General features: G+C 44.1%; 1 protein-coding gene across 2 annotated transcripts in view; it reads left to right on the forward strand.

Annotated features, from left to right (window-relative positions):
- Positions 1-13,928, forward strand: part of LOC137459690 (spermatogenesis-associated protein 16-like) — a 32,084-nt gene extending 18,156 nt beyond the window's left edge. The window contains exons 1-4 of one of the 2 annotated variants that reach the window (XM_068170455.1): positions 4,907-5,062; positions 6,346-6,510; positions 8,311-8,391; positions 13,429-13,928. In XM_068170455.1, the coding sequence (XP_068026556.1) occupies positions 6,409-6,510; positions 8,311-8,391; positions 13,429-13,551 (306 nt within the window). In that variant the 5' untranslated portion in view covers positions 4,907-5,062; positions 6,346-6,408 and the 3' untranslated portion in view covers positions 13,552-13,928. Of the gene's footprint in view, positions 1-4,906; positions 5,063-6,345; positions 6,511-8,310; positions 8,392-13,428 lie in introns of those variants that run through there. The other variant, XM_068170454.1, reaches the window with a different exon arrangement.
- Positions 13,929-18,859: the final 4,931 nt, after the last annotated feature.

Below are 18,859 nucleotides of genomic sequence, written 5' to 3' on the forward strand. Positions count from 1 at the left end.
TTGGTGAGAACAAGGTCCAGCACAGCACCATTTCTTGTTGGTTCCTCTACCATTTGGAGGAGGAAGTTGTCTTCTATGCAGTCCAGGAACATCCTGGATTGCTGGTGCCTTGCTGTGCTGTCCCTCCAGCAGATGTCCGGGTGGTTGAAATCACCCATGAGGACCAGGGCTTGTGACCTGGAAGCCGCTTCTATTTGCCTGTGGAGGGCCTCATCTGCTTGGATCTGCTGGTCAGGTAAATCTATACTCCAAAGGAAAGCATTTTGCTATCTTAAGTTATATCTTTCAATAGCTCATGAAACTTGTGTCACATAGAAACCTTTCTTTAATGATTCAGGTACATAGTTTCTATACCTCAGCTGAGTATTTAGCTTGGATTGCTGATTGGTAGCCTCTTTCCTTCCAGCTTTTGATTGTATGTTTTGCTCTTTTTAGAAGTTAAGTGCTTAGGTAAGGATTATAGGTAGGGTTTTATATTCCTAAAACAGAGCAAATGGAGCAGAGTTCAATGTCATGGTATTGCCAACTGCTGGCCTTTGACATTTCCATGGCTTTTCTGTCCATGGAAATTGATCTTTCTTTGCATTACTTTAATAAATGCAGATAGCACATCCCTCTCAAGACTCAGCCAAACTAAACAGTAACTAATGGCATCCTTTAAACCAGTTTTGCATGTCTTAGATTTCAATACAAGTGTAACTTCTTGATCTGCAGCATGCCAAAACATACTGAGTGACATCCTAATAATCTGAAACTATTTTCCCCTTCATTCAGATGAGTCCAAACACTTTATAGCTATATGTGTGTGTGTGCTTATGCACAAATAAATGTGTGTATAGGCCACTTAGGTCTTCAAAGCTAGGCCATACTGGATGCAGGCTGCATCAGTGTCAGAAACTATACTAGTAATACAGTAGCAGCAGGCCTTGGGCAGCATTGCTACCACATTTATGTTCAGGCACAGCTGTTACTATCACATCTCAGTAGAGAGAGAAGTCTTGTACTTTGTTCTCCCAACTCTACCTGCCTTTCTAAACCTGCACAATCCTTTCTGGTGCTGAAGGCAAATCTTGTTGCCCAACCCACAAGCCAGTACTGTTCTTTCCCCAGCAACAGTTTGGATGAATAGATGTTCCTCTGAGGTCCCTGGACGGAAGAAGTGAGGAGAAATGTTGAAGCATAAGGGAAGGCAGGAGAGTGAGAGACAACAGGAAAGTTAGGGAAAGGGATCTCAGCCTTGGGGACAGGCCAGAACAAAAATGATGTTGTGTATGAACTGATTTCACAGATCACTGCTGTGAGAGAGAGGTAAGGAAAAACTTCATGTGCTCCAACCACAGCTTTGTGCCATTTCTGCACAAGTGAAGATGGGTTACCATCAGGTGGAGGCTTGATGGCCAAAGGTGGGATTGGAGCAAATTGGATGGAAATTATCAGCTCCCACCCAGCCCTGCCCCCTCCAAATCCACCCCCCCCCCAAAAAAAAAAAAAAAAACCAAAAAGGTGACCAGACCACAGGAATGAAGCCTGTCCAGAAAGTGACAGTATCAAAATGTAGTCATTTATTGTCTTAAGAAGCAATCAGAAGAGCCAGAGTAGACAAGTAGACAGAGATCAGGTCAAGAAAGCTAAAGCCCAGCTCGATTTAAATCTGGGTATGAACATCAATGGCAACAAGAAAAGCATGTCGATGATAAAAGGAAGACTAGGGAAGATGTGAGCCCACTCCAGAAGGAAAGAGGGGACCTGTTCCCCTGGGGTAAGGAGAATGCTGAGGTACTCAACAACTCTTGCTGTAGTTTTCACCAAAAAAGGCTCTAACCACAGTTACAAAAGGTAAAAGCAGGAAGTGAGGAAATTAAAAACCACCCACTGTAAGTGAAGATCAGGTTGGAGACCACCCTAAGAATCTGAAGGTGTGTAAGACCTGACAAGATCTCTATGCAGTTCCTGAGGGAACTGGCAGATGAAGTTGCTAAGCCACTTTCCATCATATTTGAAAAGTCAGTGAAGTACCCAGGGACTGAAAAAGGGAAAAACATAACCCCCATTTTCAAAAAGGTTAAAAGAAAAGAACAGGCAGGGAGCCACAGGCCAGTCAGTCTCACCTCTGTGCCTGGCCAGGTCATGGAGCAAATCCTCCTGGATACTCTGCTAGTCATATGAAAAATGAGGAGGTGATTTGTGTTAACCAGTGTGGCTCCACCATGGGCAAATGATGACTGACAAATTTGGTGGTCTTCTAGGGTGGAGTAGCAGTGTTGACAGATAAGGGAAGAGCAATTGACATCATCTGCCTGGACTGGTGCAAAGCTGCACAGAGTGGCGAGGCACTGGAACAGGTTGTCTGGAGCAGTTGTGGAGGCTCCAAGCTGGGTCAAAGCCAGGTTGAAGGGGCCTTGAGCAACCTAGTCTAGTAGGAGGTATCTGTGCTCATGGCATAGGGTTGGAACTAGGTGATCTTTAGGGTCTCTTCCAGCCCAAACCATTCTATGATTCTATGGTTAATATGTTACTACATATCTAACCAGGATGCAGCTATGCCTTCATATCCTGAATTTGTTGATTCCTTTGCTACCAACTCATTGACAATGAAGTCTCCATTTAAATTTGCTCTTTACTTAACCTTCACTCTGCCTACATGAGTTTGTTTCATCTTCATGTGATTGCTTGGCCCCTTTATTATGGTTTGGTTTGTTTACTGCAGCTTAGTAGCCTCTTGAATTCTGCTGTAGTTCATGTAATTCTCACCATGTGGTTCAGCTCCCTGCAGAATTTTTCTCCTGCCAGCAGCAGTTCTTTACTTTCTCTTTCTGCATTTTCCATTGTCACTGAAACGCCACCTCCGACAATGTTCAGCCTCCTCTAATCCCTTCCAAAAAAGTCTGCTGTGGGTTATTGATTTATTGACTTCCACCCTACTATAAACTTAACTAGCATTGCTCTGTCCACAGAGTGCACGTTGGCACAGATGCCCAATTTGCTTCCCATAGCTACGTAGCATGCCCTCATATTTTTCTGGACAGTCAAGCAGAGAAACAATTGTTTTCTTTTTGCCTTTACTTTCTTCATGGTTGGAGAAGCCCCCAACAGACACAGGGTGATGAGAGAGGATTTTTCCCTGCTTTCTTAGCTGATAACTCAATATACTCATTTCTTAGTGCTTGCACTGAAAGGTTTGGGGCTGATTTCAAGAATAGCGAAGAAAAACCTTTTGCTGCATCTAAAATGTTGTGAGCCTATTTCATGTTGATAAGAGCTCTCTTTCTCTTTCAGTAACTGATTGCTTCTTCTTTTAATGCACACAGCTCTACCTGGGGACACAGCTCTCTGGCTTTCAAACACTGATGATCAGGTGGAGATGGGGCTCCATTTTGTTCCTTGCTTTAGTGCCATGCTAACTAGACTGTGTCACACATACAATTTCACGTATCAGAGATCACAGAAATCCTTTTTTCTTGCTGATGTCTCCTACTAATACTAAGTCAGGTCCTCAGAAAAGGACTCTTCAAGTGATAAAACTAGTTTGTAAGAAGGTTGTCCCAGTCTCCCTTCTTAGAGGTGGCTCAACAGTAATTCATGAGAAGGGAGGCTTGGCAGGCCTCTCCTGGCTCCTCAAGTCAAGTAACATGTTATTATCCACCTTTGTGTCACCCAATATCCTAGTCATAAATGGAGTAAAATCCATCTAAGAACTAGTTGGGCTTTCTGCCTGCTCTCAGTTTGGTGAAACACACTGTAGACCTTCAGCCTGAATTGTCAGAAGCTTAATTGCCAGCCTACTCTTATTCGTACCTATTTGTACACAATGGCCCTTCTGTTATCATTGTCTTTTATCTCTTTTTCCCTTTTCAGTTGCTTGCTCTCTTTGGACTTGAGCCCTGCATTATGTTTATTGAGGAGAATAATATGCTCTTGGCATTTTCATTAATAGACTAATCAAACAACACTTCTCTCCAAAGAGGTATCTCCTACCGTGCTGGCTTCTCTGCTCCATGGTGCTTGGGTTTAAATTAACCTCTCCAAACACAGCTGACTGGAGCTATCAGCAATACTCCAGAGAACTGCTGACCAGAGGTCTTTTTCCTGTGCAGTGCCTGATTCTCTCCTTTAGCTGATGGAAACACCAGTTCAGCTCTTTCTTTTCTGGTTATTTTCATGTCTGGAACTCCCAGATTCTAGCTTCATTTCTGCCATCAGTCTCTAGTGCATGGTCTTTCACACTATTTTACAATTCTAATAGATAGTATATTCATTAACTCTACCATGAGTATTTGTAGTTTCTCTAGAGTTTAGTTTTCTTCTATTATATATATATATATATAAGAGGAACAGCATTGTTATTGAATCCTTAGACTTGATACAAGAGCTATGTTGATAGTCATTTTGGTAACACTTGATCCTTGCCTAGTACAAATTTCTGCACAATCAAGTGCCAGTGGCATCCTGGCCTGCATCAGAAATAGTGTGGCCAGCAGGGGCAGGGAAGTCAATCTGCACCTGTACTCAGCACGGGTTAGGCCACACCTTGAGTCCTGTGTCCAGTTCTGGCCTCCTCAATTTAAGAAGGACACTGAGACACTTGAAGGTGTCCAGAGAAGGGCAACGAGGCTGGGAAGAGGCCTTGAACACAAGCCCTGTGAGGAGAGGCTGAGGGAGCTGGGGTTGTTTAGCCTGGAGAAGAGGAGGCTCAGGGGTGACCTTCTTGTTCTCTACAACTACCTGAAGGGAGGTTGTAGCCAGCAGGGGGTTGATCTCTTCTCCCAGGCAGTCAGCACCAGAATTAAGAGGACACAGTCTCAAGCTGTGCCAGGGGAAGTTTAAGCTCGAGGTGAGGAGAAAGTTCTTGACAGAAAGAGTAATTGGCCATGGGAATGTGCCTGCATAAAATGGAATGGAATGGAATGGAATTAACCAGGTTGGAAGAGACCTTTGAGATCATCAAGTCCAACCTACCATCCAACACCATCTAATCAACTAAACCATGGCACCAAGCACCACATCAAGTCTCTTCCTAAACACCTCCAGTGATGCTGACTCCACCACCTAAAGCAAATAAAAGGTAAGGATTTAACAAAAGAGATGGAGCAGAGCAGCCTTTTTCAAAGCCTGACATTTTGCTCAGCTGTTCTGTTCAAGTAACAACTGGAAAAAAATCCCATGGCTTCCCTCCCACCCTTTCCCCCTTTTAGATCAACCTTAGTTAACAATTAATTCAATATAATAGTAAAGAGTTCAATAGGAAAACCAAATTAGCAGCTTCCCAAAAATAATTGCTGATTTGGCTGCGGTCCTATTCCTTTTATGGCTGTTCTTCAGTAGATCACTGATTAAAGATAAATAAGTATCAGTGAAAATAATAGTTATCTGCCTGAACACAGTTTACATCTGCAGAGAGGCAAATCTAGCAGGTTCCTGATCTGTTAACTTCCTAGACATAACCACAATTTCTATGTCTAGATCACTACAGCAATAGTATGTAAATGGATTCAAATGCTCTCATGCTTATCTATGCTCATAGTGAAGGCATGGCTTTGCATATATATTTTAGTATGATGTATCAAATAATCAATTGGCTGAAGACAAGAGAAACTGGGACAGTAGTAAAGAGGAATCATGTAAGGTCCAGCAAAGCAAGGTAGCCAAATGCTGTCAGTGTGAGTGTTGGCACCGCAGTGGTAGGTAGATGAAGAGGAGAAATATTCTAGAAGAAAGGAGAGGCAGGGGGAAGGGGAGGTACACTCTGGCAGTTAGAAGATGCACAGAGAAGCAAGTTGCTTCTACAATCATGTCTGCAGGCACTTGGCTGAGTCTCTCTGTTCACATGCTTCAAATTTGCCATGTGCCTAGCTGCCTGGAGGATCAGAGACCACCTCTGCAGATTTTAGTCCCCTGAGGTTATGTATTGGAACACTATGGATTTGCCTAGTCTGCAAACAAACCATGAGCTGACACACTGCACTGTCTCCTCAGCCTCTTGGCTGAAACTTTCAAAGCAATCCATAAAAGTCAGGTAATATTGAACAGAGGGGATTATGGAAAAGCCATTTCCAACTGAAACAATTGCATTCATGTTTGTTCTCTCCTGTCTCCCCTTCACATCTATTATGACTATGTATTTATTTTTCTGGTGCTGCTAGAGAGATTGTGGCGAGAAAGTATTTTTGTTTTCCCCCTCTAGAAATTGTCAGCAGATTTATCTTACAGGTGCTGAATGCCATATTGTGTGTAGTATTACCAGCACAAATATATGTGTGATGATAAGCCTCAAGGCACTAGGGACTCAAGGGATAATTGTGTTTTCCATGACTCTCTTCTAACTGACTTGCGTTTGTGACCAAACAGGACAAGCGCTGCCCATGCTCACGGGCAGTAGAGAAGCTGCAGCAGGCCAGCCTCTTTGGCCGCATGCAGCACCTCGAGGAACAGGCCCAGCTGCTTGAGCAAGTGATGGCTGAGGCAGCCACCATCCCCTACCTGCAGGACCTCAGTCAGGAGGATACCCAACTGGTAAGTATTGATTTCTTCACACTGGTTTTGGCTTTTGGAGGCAGGGAGCCAGGGAAGGGATGGGGCAGAACACTCTGCTGCAGTTTGCTCTGGAAGTCATTTTCCCAATGTGCAGACCTGAAGTAGTTTTAAAGTCCTCCTGCAGTGCCTTGTCAGAGGAGGTGCTAATCACCTGCAAGGGTGATTTGTATAGAACCAGCATGACTCATCTGTAGGCACATTTTTAAAACCTCTTCTTTTCCCCCAAACGTCCCCAAGTCAGTCTGTAAGAATGATTGCAATTATTCAGATCATGCTACTTTAGGATAGCTAACATCAGAAGCCACCTGCAGCAAACAGGCCAAATCTAGACAAAGCTGAGGAGAGGAGGGGAAGGAGAGGAAAGCTTTTCTTTCCTGGCTCTGTCTACAACATACTCCCTGTCTCTGAATAAACCCATCTACCTGCTATGCCTTTGTTTTCCCTTTGTAAAATGGCAAATCACTCTTTCTATGAAGAACTTCTTCCTAACATCCAGCCAATAAGATTCAGTTTACTGGCTGCACAAGCACAGAAAGCAGGCTGGCACCAACCACAGCAGATTGATTTAGAGATTCCAAAGAAGACTTCTGCATCCTTTATCTAGTGCTGGGACACATAGAATTTGAGCTTCAAAAACCTAAATGCAAAGGTAAACTCAAGGAAATACAGATCTGCTCCGTGAAGCTCAGGGCAGTGGTTTTGCATCTTGCACAGATGAGTGCATTTGTCACTTTAGGGACTCATCTTAGACTGCTGCCCATCTAGGGACAGCAAGAAGAGACAATTTCTCTATGAATGCTTTTGCTTATACTGTCCAATTACTTGTAATGAGTAACAAATTCGGGAAGTGATTCCAAAACTATCATCTGGGTTCACTGTAACCAGCTAAATGTTTTGGAATAGACCTTACAGAGCACAGCTACAGGCATTAAAGACAAGTTTCTCCTAGTTAGTTCTTAAAACCCTGAGACTGATGGCTGCTTGCAGGAGGATATGCTGGACCTGACCCTTGGCTTTCTGATAGTGAATTAAGAGCAACTGAAACATTTTCAAGTGTTTGGGAAGGGTGCAGGGTGAGGCAATGCTATGCCTGACCTGGAAGGGTACTGGAGTGAGGAAATGGTACAGATGACCTGAATTTTAGCCTTCCTTCTAACACTGAGGACTGATTAGCAAGGATTTTCCTACAGCTTCTTTTTGCAGTATACACTAGAAAGAGGCAGCCTTGTTTTTATGCTCTGTTTTGCTGCATTATGGGGAAAAGAGATGGTTTGCCAAAGGAAAGGGATAGTAAAAGCAGGCAAAATGAGCTAGATACTTCCAGCTACGGTCAAAGCATCTCAGCTTTAGTGTTGTCCTCTTGTGAGGTTTTACATGCTGCTTTAAATTATGATACATTAGCCTTGGGAGAAAATACTGAAAAGCATTCCTGTACAACACAGAATATCCCAGACAGCTAAAGAATGAAATATGGACCCTTTGTTCTTTACAAGCCAAGCCTTCCTTTCCAAAGTATAAACATTTACTGCATTAAAAACATATAGGCTTCAATACAGAATTCCCAGGGGATTTCTTCCCCCCATTGTTAAGTATTTTCTATCCACAATAATACAGAGTCATGGCTGAAGCAAAGATGAGGTGGCAGTGCTCATTGTGTAACAGATGAGTAATAAAATCATCAGTGTACAAATGATTTTTTAATGAGGTTTTAATCTGTGTATTTAGAGAAGTTATTTGGGTGTGAATTCCACAGTGATCATTTTTATCTTGGTACCGCAGCTGGAGTTGCTGATGGCAGAGGCCACGGACACCCTCAGAGGAAACACTGATACCCAACGTGTGTGGAAGGAAATTCAGAAGGTAACAACTTGCAGCAAAGGGTAGAAGAGTATATTGTTCCTTGGGGAGTAAATGTCCCCCTGAGTCATACCTGTTCAAAAGGTAGAAAAGAAAGCAGGTGCCATTTGAAAGCTGACTGTGTGCCTCCAACTCTGTCAGAGCTCAGGCACCAGCCACAGATAGATACTTACTATTTGCTTTAGCATCTAGGGTTGATCTTTGTTCATATTAATAGTCTCCTGTGGTTATCTAATACAACAAATATCCCCAACCTCAAAGGCTGAATTTGTGGTTGATAATCATATTTCTCTTCCATTTTTATCATAGGGACTATTGTGCTAATTGCAGGGAGAGGGGGAGCTGTTAGGGAATAAAATTCAATCCAACAAGTGAAGTCTCTTAGTAGAGCTCAGCTGAGGCTTTGGTGATGAGAGAGGTAAAAGACATGCAAATGCCTTTCTGGAGTCTCTGCACAGCAGCTGGGCAATTGACTTCTTAAAGGATTTGTGAAGCATAGGGCATCTTGTTTTGGTTCTCTCTGCTGATGAATCTGGCTCGACCTAATGAAGAGTGGGGCAGGCTGGGATGCAATAGCAGTGTTGGGTTTGGACAAAGTCTTCCAAACCAGAATGAATCACAGCTCTGGGCATTGACACCACCGACATTCAGCTACTGGAGAGAAAAGGGGTAGCAACGCATCCCCAGGAAGGGATAATGGTACTAATGGTCCAAGGCATTGGCCTTACCCTGTGTCTTATGGCTCCATCAGATCCAGAATGACACACAGTCACTCTGAGTTGTGGCTGCAGTGGGAGGCTGGAGAATAGAAAGGGCTTGAGTTCTTGCACTGGTGGGACTTGAAATTGTCCCTCTTTGAGCTCTCAGTGTGCACTTGCAGCCTGCAAAGCCAATCAGATCCTGGGCTGCATCAGAAGAAGTGTGGCCAGCAGGTCGAGGGAGGTGATCCTCCCCCTCTACTCAGCCCTGGTGAGACCCCACCTGGAGTACTGTGTCCAGTTCTGGAGCCCCTATTACAAGAGGGATGTGGAGGTGCTGGAACGTGTCCAGAGAAGGGCCACAAGGATGATCAGAGGGCTGGAGCACCTCTCCTATGAGGACAGACTGAAGGAGTTGGGGCTGTTCAGTCTGCAGAAGAGAAGGCTCCGAGGAGACCTAATTGTGGCCTTCCAGTATCTGAAGGGGGCCTACGGGAAGGCTGGGGAAGGACTTCTGAGGATCTCAGGTAGTGATAGGACTAGGGGGAATGGAATGAAGCTGGAGGTGGGGAGATTCAGGCTGGATGTGAGGAGGAGGTTCTTCACCATGAGAGTGGTAGAACCCTGGAATGGGTTGTCCGGGGCGGTGGTCAAGGCCCCGTCCCTGGGGGTGTTTAAGAGCAGGCTGGATGACGCTTTGGGCAGCCTGATGTAGTGTGAGGTGTCCCTGCCCATGGCAGGGGGGTTGGAACTAGCTGATCCTTGTGGTTCCTTCCAACCCTAAATGATACTATGATACTATGATTTCGGTTTGACAGAGAGATACTGAAAACCCAAATCCCAGCTGCACTAAGTCAGTGTAACTAGGATGGGTATGTCTGAAAGAAGTCACAGAGGTTGAGGGGCAAGGTGCTTTCAGAGTCTATGTGTCCAAGTTATTTGAATTAAATTTCCAGAAGGCATCTCCTCTGAGAGAAAGTCTGAGTAGGTGTCTTGCCTCAGCTAGCTGTGAGATCAGTGGCTCTTAATAAAGTTTGCCAAGTACAGGATGTACAGAAAGTAACCAAGACCTAAGTGCACAAAATTATAGACAAAAGAGCATTTCAGCTCTTTCAAATGCTCATGAGGGAAGGGCAGGATAAATATTCACACCTCTTTTACATTGCCCAGCATAGTCTCTAAATCTCTCACACCTGCCTACAGATCGTATGAGAATCTTTTGCAACACAAACACTACATAGGATATGAATGAGATATATTTATGCAATTACCTAAACATTTCCTGCCAGATAGAGCAAACATTGATAACCAGATACATGCAAAAAGCTCCCCCCAGTTTCAACAGTGGCTAATATTTCATTGTAAATTCAGTAGAACGAAGTATTTTCTTTTGGTGTATTTGCATGGATTAATTTCTCTAGATGCTTTCAATGTAGTCTTGATAGATATCAAGACTAATAGCATTTAAAAATGGACAGAATCTCTGCAGAATTAAACAGTTGGGACTAAAAGTTACTGAAATGCATTGAAATCTACACTCTTCTGTTGCACAATTTGGGGCTTCAAAATTTGTTGGCATTCTGAACATAGTTTTGCCTTTCAGACAACCGTTTGAGCTGAGGCATCCTGTTCCCAACAGCACTCCCATTTGTTTCACAATAGAATTGTAGTCTTATTATTATTGTATCAGAACAAAGAAATGAAAACCATCATCAAATATTTCTGTTGTACTTTACTTTTTTTCCCCAACACTTAATTTCAGCACAGTCAGCATGTTCTTAGGAACAAAGGCTTTTTAAATAGAGAAGACAGGAAAACACTCAGGGAGTTCTGGGGTTTCTTTGTTGGATTTCTTGTTGGTTTGCATTGTGGGTTTTGGTGGTTTTTAATCAGCTGTAATTAAGCATGTTACACTGGGTTCAAGAGCTCTAACATAGTACTAAAGAGGATTAAATCTGATGATTCAAAACTGATGTGGTGTGGATTACCACATGTCCCTTGTGCTAGAACCATGTGGGTAAGTTCAGGATTTCACAGTTCGCTCGGCACAGAATGCTGATTGTAGGAGCCCTCAAAGAACCATCACCCAGGCCTAGCTACAAGGTGGTTCTTTGTAATTTTGCTATTGAATTAATTTACATATATTGGAAAGCAAAAAACAAAAGACCATAAAGGAGTTTATACAAGCAGCTGTAAATGAAGAACTCTGGAAAGCTGACAGCTACACTACCACCAATGGAGTTTGGCTTTTGCAATCGAAACAGCTGTTGCACCTCATGAAAGCACTCAAGTTTTAACTGGAATGCAGTGGAATTACAGCAGTGCCTGTTCTCCACATGGTTAAAGGGTCTGTCAGGATTGGCAGTGCAAGCCACTGTTGGCAGAGTTGTATTTTCTGGAGACAGCCAGAAAAAAATTCTTTCAGGCTGAACTCTGACACAGAAAGGCACAAGGCCTGACACACAAACACTTCCTAGAAAGGCTTAAGTCTTCACACCAGTGAATTATTTAGCCCAGTGGTTTGAGCAGTGACCTCTGATGCACAAAACTCAGCAGCAATGAACAGGAAACTTGCAAGAGAGGTTCAGAAGAGCTCATCTGGTAACTCTTCTTGATCCCACAAAACTCAGTCCAGCCACTGGGTCTTAAACAGATGGGGACACTACCATAACAGCTAGCCCTGGCCATATTGACTAGCTGGTTTATTGATAGAGTTGTAGATGATGGTGATGACATCTGGCATGAACATGACTGCTGGGACTGGCAATAAAGCTTGACCCTGAATAACTCATGGAGCCAGGTCTCTGCATGGCCACTGCAGGACTGTATAGCAGCTGCAGAGAGGCAAAGGGGTTTAGAGTACCTCAGATACATAACAGGGCAGGAAAGCTTCCCTTTTGCTCCACAGGGCCTTTACTTCTCTACAAGCTTGTAAGAGAAGAAAATAAAACAGTAAAAGAAAAAAAAGAGACTACTTTCCTATCTCATAAGAATCAATTCATTAATAAAGCTTCACAATGTTATAGTGAGAAGCATTTCATTAACTAAATAATCTAGAGCCTATCAACCAGAAATGTTTGACATCCATAGAGAGAGCTCTGTAAGTGCAAGTGCCAGTATGGCTCTGCTGCCCCTATGCAGACAATAATGTGGTTCTACTTCTGTCCTCTGCTTAGCCCCTAAGGCTTCCATGGCAGTTTCACAGGATCCTCTTAACATCATCTGAACAGCCAAAGGAAAGACAGGAGCTGGCAAATAAACACTTCCCTACACTTCCACATGTGAAACACTTCATAAAGCCTTCACATTGGAGTTTACCTCAAGGGCATCACATACTTTGCCATTTAGATCAGTTATTATGCCCATCCTTTGCTGAGCTCAGTGGAATGCCTGTTTCATCAATCTGAAAGCAGAGCAAACATGGATGAGTGAATCAAAGAACAGATGTAACTCACATAAGGATAAGGATGTAACAAAAGCTGCAGTAATAGATGTGAATATGAAATGAAGTAAAATTAGCCTGACCTATTCTATAATCTTTTAGCCAGGCACATAGATTTCCAGCAGTTCACCTCTGCTTACTACATCTCTGCCTTCTGCAGTGACAGGGGAACACTCTCTGATGAACTGTGCTCTTCCACTGACATTATCTCTTCATTGAAAACCAAGCCATGGAAAAGGGCCAGAGACTTGCTAGGCTTTGGGTCAGCCAGAGGAGCAAGGAGGGAGATTCATAGGATGTCGATGGAAAGTGGATGTGTTGCTGAGTAGTATTGTGCTGGCTGCTACAACAGTTACTTGATGTAAATGACTTTGCAATGTCTTGTAAAGTCATCCAAGCCCATGCCACAGCCACTGGGAACTGCTCTTGTTCTCAGAGCATGCAGGCTTCAAAAGTTGCTGTGTTTTGGTGTGCTCTCTTGTATCGATCTTGGCTATTCCTGAATTACTAGAAGGACACTGGTTCCTAATTTGTTCTCTTTCTGGGGCTGTGATGCAGATACGTGCTTCATGAATGCCTGGAGCCGTTGTGAAAAAGGAAAGCAAAGGATGGGAAAGGAACAGGAATTTTCTGGAACAGGGGTGGAAGTCTCATGTGTAACATCTAACGTGTAATGAAGTCAGAAAAGTGCAGGTGCAAAAGGAAAATAGTATTAGTGGCCCTGATTCAGGCAGACTGAGAGTGAAGGAAACAAGAGCAACCAGATAGAAATGCAATTGTCCATCCAGGACAGCTTATTTTTAGTCACAGTTAGTTTGGAAAGAAATTCATTGCCAAAATGTTTGAAGCTTCACTAGAGAGAAGGGACGAGCTTCTGACACCACTTCTTTCTAACTGCAGATTGGAGTCCTTGAAGGCTACTTACATGAAGTGGAAGAAAATTACATCAAGAACAAAGCCAGGACAGAAAGAAGAAAGAAGATTCAAAGTTTACACAAACTCAGAGACCTGGAAATGTTATGAAAAACCCTTCCCACTTTAGGTTCCCCTGCTCCCCCATAGGATATAGTTAGGATATTGGTATAGAGTTATTAAGAGGATTCCCACCATAGGTATTAGGTAGATAGGTTAAGAAAAAATCCCTTCCCACTTTAGGTTCCCCACCCTCACCCCCCCATGGGATATAGTTAGGAAGTTAGTATAGAGTTATTAAGAGGATTTCCACCATAGGTATTAGGTAGATAGGTTAAGAAAAAAAACCCTTCCCACTTTAGGTTCCCCTCCCCCTCCTCCTCTTAGGATACATTTAGGAATTTACTTTGCTTGTCATTAGTTTGAACTGGTTGGAATAAATGTTTTGGTAAGGTTTATTTGTCTTGTTTCTTTAACTAGGAACACCCTGGCAGGAAGGGTCTTTATCTTCTGCTCTGAGAATATTCTGCATCCAAACTCTACAAAATCCCCTTGGCTTGATTATTGCCCAAGAACAGGGATCCATCCATCCTCTGTAAGGAGGAATTCAGCCTCATAGTGCCTTCTGTCCAGCTTAATGCCTTACACTTCGGCTACTGGTGCAACCTAGAGGTACAAAGTGGCATCCTGCACCTTATGGCTGTGGTAACGACAAGTCTGAGAAACATGATGCTATGACAAAAGAGAGAGAAAGGAGAAAGGAGCCCAACTGTTGCTCCATGGTTAAGATTTTGAAGCCCTTCACTCTCATCTGCTCCCTATGATTTTTTCCCTCTACTAGCTAGTCATGGGTTGTTTTTGTCTAAAGATGCACAAACACTGCAGGGAGGAAAGGATTTGCACCTGCCTTCTCCTGGGCAGATCTGGAAGCCCATCACAAAGCACACCAGGAAGAGCACCAGGAAGCACACCACAAAGCACATCAGGAAACCCACCTGTTAAGGATGAACAACTCATCTTCCACTCCCACAGCAGCAGCCTGTCATCTAGGCACATCTTACACTGCTTTGGTCTTCCAGGAAGCACAGGTGCTCAGATCCCCTGAGACCCTTCATCAATGAGCAAAGCAGCACCAACTTTTCAACAGAGATCACCTCAGCAGAGGCAGGCATCCCCAGCTGATACCCATGGTCTCTTCTAAGACTGCCATTTCCTTTTTGCACTGGGTTTACTTTGCAGGAAGATAACTTCACCCCATGAAACCAGCATTTAGTTCATTCCCTTTCCTCACTCAAGGGTGACTTTAAAACAAAAAAGGGAAAGGAAAAATTCATCCCCCAGACCTAAGATTTCATTCAAAAAATCCAAGACCCCAAAGGTATTTAGCCCCTTAATTCCCATTATTGATCATAGATAGGAGTCTAAATCCTACAGATTTTATGCAGTTAGAGACCATTTTCCTAGGCTCTCACAAAAGACTTTTGACAACCAAGAGCGAGCTGGCAAAAGCTTTGATGGTCCTTTGTTCATTGTTAACAGAAGAAGTATAAAGAAATCTTCCCCAGAATATCTGAGCTGCTCTGAGCTCCTGAAACATATGGGACAGGAAAGCAAAGAATTATTGCCCTTTGGAGACAGCATTATTTTGCTAGGGAGTTGGTTTTGTCAGATGAAGTTTCATGACACATAGTGGCAATCATCCATCTTTGATGAGCAGACACACACTAAATCAGACAGACTGCTCCCCACGGATCATCGAGTCACAGTCAGCACACAGCTTGGTAAATCATCAAGCTCTTAAGCAAATGCACTGAATTTGATGCAAGCTGGCTTACAATTCTGCAACATTGAATGCAAACCAAAGTATTTTTGACCTAGAATGATGAAAAAAGAATGAAGTGCACTGGGAAGAGGTGATGTTTAGGAACATCACCTACCCCCTCCCTGGCAGCATTCAAGGCCAGGTTGAACAGGGTCTTGAGCAACCTGCTCTAGTGGAAGGTGTCCATGCCCATGGCAGGGGGGATGGAACTAGATAATCTTCAAGGTCCCTTCCAATCCAAACCATTCTATGAATCTGTGAACAAAAAAGCAGCACTGCCATTGAAAACCTCTTGGCTGTGTAACATGAACAAGCTGATCCAAGCACACCAAGGAAGATGAACTGTTCTTGTTGTGGAGCTTGGCGAGAGCCCCAGATCTGAGACAAGATGTGACATTTCACTTTGCAGATAACAGGGAGGGCAGGAAACCTGCCTTATGCTGCAGATCAATACATCACTGAAAGAGAGAGAGGCCAGAGCCCAAATCCATCTGCAAGGTGTTGGAAACATCTAGGCCAGCACCTGTCCTTTAGCCTCCTGAAAGCCACAGACTAAAGCAGGTGTCAGGAGATGAAATCAGCTGCAGAAACAAAGCAAACATGAAAGGAGCCTCTGCCATGGGAAGGGGTGTTGGATGTAATATTTGATTGTGATCTACAATCACTTGTTGTCGGACAAGAGGGGACATGGGTCCCAGGAACACCTGTGCAATTCAGGCCTTGAAGAATTCTCTGTTGATGATATAGTGGCGGAGTGGGAGATGTGAGGAAGTGCTGATTGCTTGGTATGCTGAAGTCCAGCTGCCCCTGAGATGGGAGGCAAGCAAGATAAGGAGGAGGCGAGATCTGGGAAAGAGAGCAATTAGGCCGGATGGAAGAATTCCACAGAGTTGTGAAAACAATGATGCAACCATTTAGAGAGCAACCAATAGTATGTTGCCAAGTGGGCATAATTATAGCAAACTGTACATAAGATGTGTCTGATGCTCAATAAAGTTGGATTCCGCTGATCACATTGGTTGTTAAAGCGGCCCCCTTCTTGCAGTAAGTGGCGCTCGAACACAGGACCCTAATGAAGACAAAGGTTAGGGTCTAAGAAGTTCTTCGGGACTTGGGAGATTCGCAGTAAGCCGGGAGGCAAGAAGACGGCCGGCCCGGGATAGCAGTACCGGAGGCTGCAAGAAAAGGGAAGACAGCCTTGAAGCCGAAGACGCTGTAGAGCCGGAAACTGCTTAAACGAGGACTGTGCGCACAGGTATTAAAGTTTAAATACTGATATGGATAGGCAGGCAGCGTATGATTTATTTATATGCTTTTTAGAAAAGCGACAGTGTAAGTTAAATTTTACAAAGGAGTTGGTGCCGCTGTTAAGCTATGCAGGAGAGTTAGGATATTTTAAGGACCCAAATGAGGTGTTTGAAAGATTGCAGTGGAAAAAGTCTGGACAAGACTTGTGGCTGCATGGCTTAGATGATGAAAAACGAGCAAAGGAGTGTGGAAAATGGTGGAAGATGGTTATGACAGCATTGGATCAGCATCGTGCTGAGCAAATGGCAGCTTATCAAGCCAGGGTACGATTAGATTATACGGACCCAAATAGAGCAAGTGTTACACATGCTGGGTTGCCTTTGTCAGAAGAGGTTCAGGATTATTTAAGAAAGGAGAAGGCTGTGTGTGTAAAAGGGTTAGGTGGCAGAGTCGAATTACAATCTGTAACACAGGACTCTGCTGAGGAGCCTTCCCCGTATCTTTTAGCTGAGCAAATTGTACAGGAGAAGAAAGTAGGTGAGGGAGAGGAGACAAACAGGGCGATAGATCCTGGAGGTAGTGTTAAAGATCATGCAAGAAAGCACACAGAGTATTGGCGAAAGGTTGCAGAGCACTTAAACGCCGAAGGAGATCAGGAAGGGTTTAGCCGGCTGGCTGCTTCTAATCAAGTTCTTCCAGTAATGTATACACAGGTCCCTGGGGAGCAAAATGTTTTTCAGGCTGATGTAACTCAATTGCCATGGAAATTGTTATCTTAATTAAAACAGACTGCGAGTCAGTTTGGGGTTCAATTTGAACCAGCTAGACAGATGATTGATTTTATTTACATGAACTATAATATGTTACCTAGAGATTCTTATAATGTTACGAAGCTGATCCTAACAGCATCTCAATTTATGACATTTTTGAATGAGTGGGAACACCTAGCTAGACAATCAGCTGGAGTACAAAGACAGCAAAACGACCCACTATTTGATGTAACAGTAGATCAGTTGTGTGGAACGGGACAGTACGAGAGACCAGAGTTACAGGCACTTTTACAGCCGCCTGTTTTGCAAGCATCAGCCCAGATAGTAAGGATGGCTTTTGAAAAGCAGAAGGATGGAAATGCAAATCCTCACTATATGGGAATTAAGCAAGGTAGACAGGAACCTCTTGGCGAATTTGTGGATAAGTTGCTTGCCGCACTTAGAGCAGCAAGCGTAGGAGAAGGTATCCGAGAGGCAATATTAAGGCAGTGTTTAATGCAGAATGGGAACCAGCAGACGCAGCAGCTTATTACATCAGCAGATCCTAGATGGACGGTAGCCGAATTGTTGCAGAGGGCTCAGGACTTGCCAAGCAATCCGATGGCCATGCTGATGGAGGTGATTGATAAGGGATTACAAAAACAGGCTGAGGTGTTGTCAATGACAATGACAAAACAGCTTGAGCATAGTCAGCAGGTTATGGCAGCCTTAGTACCTTTGCGCACAGACTCGAAAGGGCAAGGCCGACCCTATAAGCAGTCATCAGACGAAATACAGTGTCATCGAAAAGTGTAAGGCGGAGATATCGTCTAAAGTAATGCCTGGACTTTTGGCCCATAGATCCGCTTTAGGGCATTTCCCTAGCGGAGATAGTTATTTTGATGAAGCTTGTTGGAGAGAATACAGGGACAAGTTGTGGGACTTGGTTATAGATGGTCATAAAACTGCTGTAAAGCTGCAAAAGTCGTGGCGAGAATGCATGAACTGTGTTAAAACCTACGAACTGAAACAGCAAATGGCTGCTGCAGTTAGAGCAACTTTGTCAGGACGAGATGCAGCGCCAGGTGTATCTGAGTTGCAGCTGAAAGATGTGTCTGAGATCTATCGACCGATCGACCGGGGCTGCCCCCGATACATCTTGCGGCGACCACACCGCGTTTACCAGCCGTCACCACTGCCGTTTGCACACAGCGGGGAACCTTCCTCTGACATCGCCAGCGACGGCTCGGACTCGGAAGATAGCACCGGCAGCGAGGAATTCAAACAGCGCCGACTTTGCTTTACGGCCCCTCTTAGAAAAAATGGAGCGCTTGGAGGCTCGCGGTTACAGCGTTCCTGCCACCACACTCCTCCCGCGAGCCCTGCCGGCCCCCGCGGATACCGACGGCTCCGACCAAGGCGGTACCGGCTGACGCACCACCGACACCGACAGCACCGACAGTAGCAGCGAAGCAGCTGCCACGGCAGCAGCCCCCACCCCTTTCCCCCGCAGCGGCTTTAGCCGCACTTCTCTGTTTTGATTTAAAGCAACAGTACTCATTTTGTCATTTCTGATTGTAACGTCTTTCAGAGATTTGTT

Source organism: Melanerpes formicivorus, unplaced genomic scaffold, assembly GCF_026170545.1.
Source record: "Melanerpes formicivorus ecotype bairdi unplaced genomic scaffold, bMelFor1.0.p_v2 SCAF_391, whole genome shotgun sequence".
NCBI classification, from domain to species: Eukaryota; Metazoa; Chordata; class Aves; order Piciformes; family Picidae; genus Melanerpes; species Melanerpes formicivorus.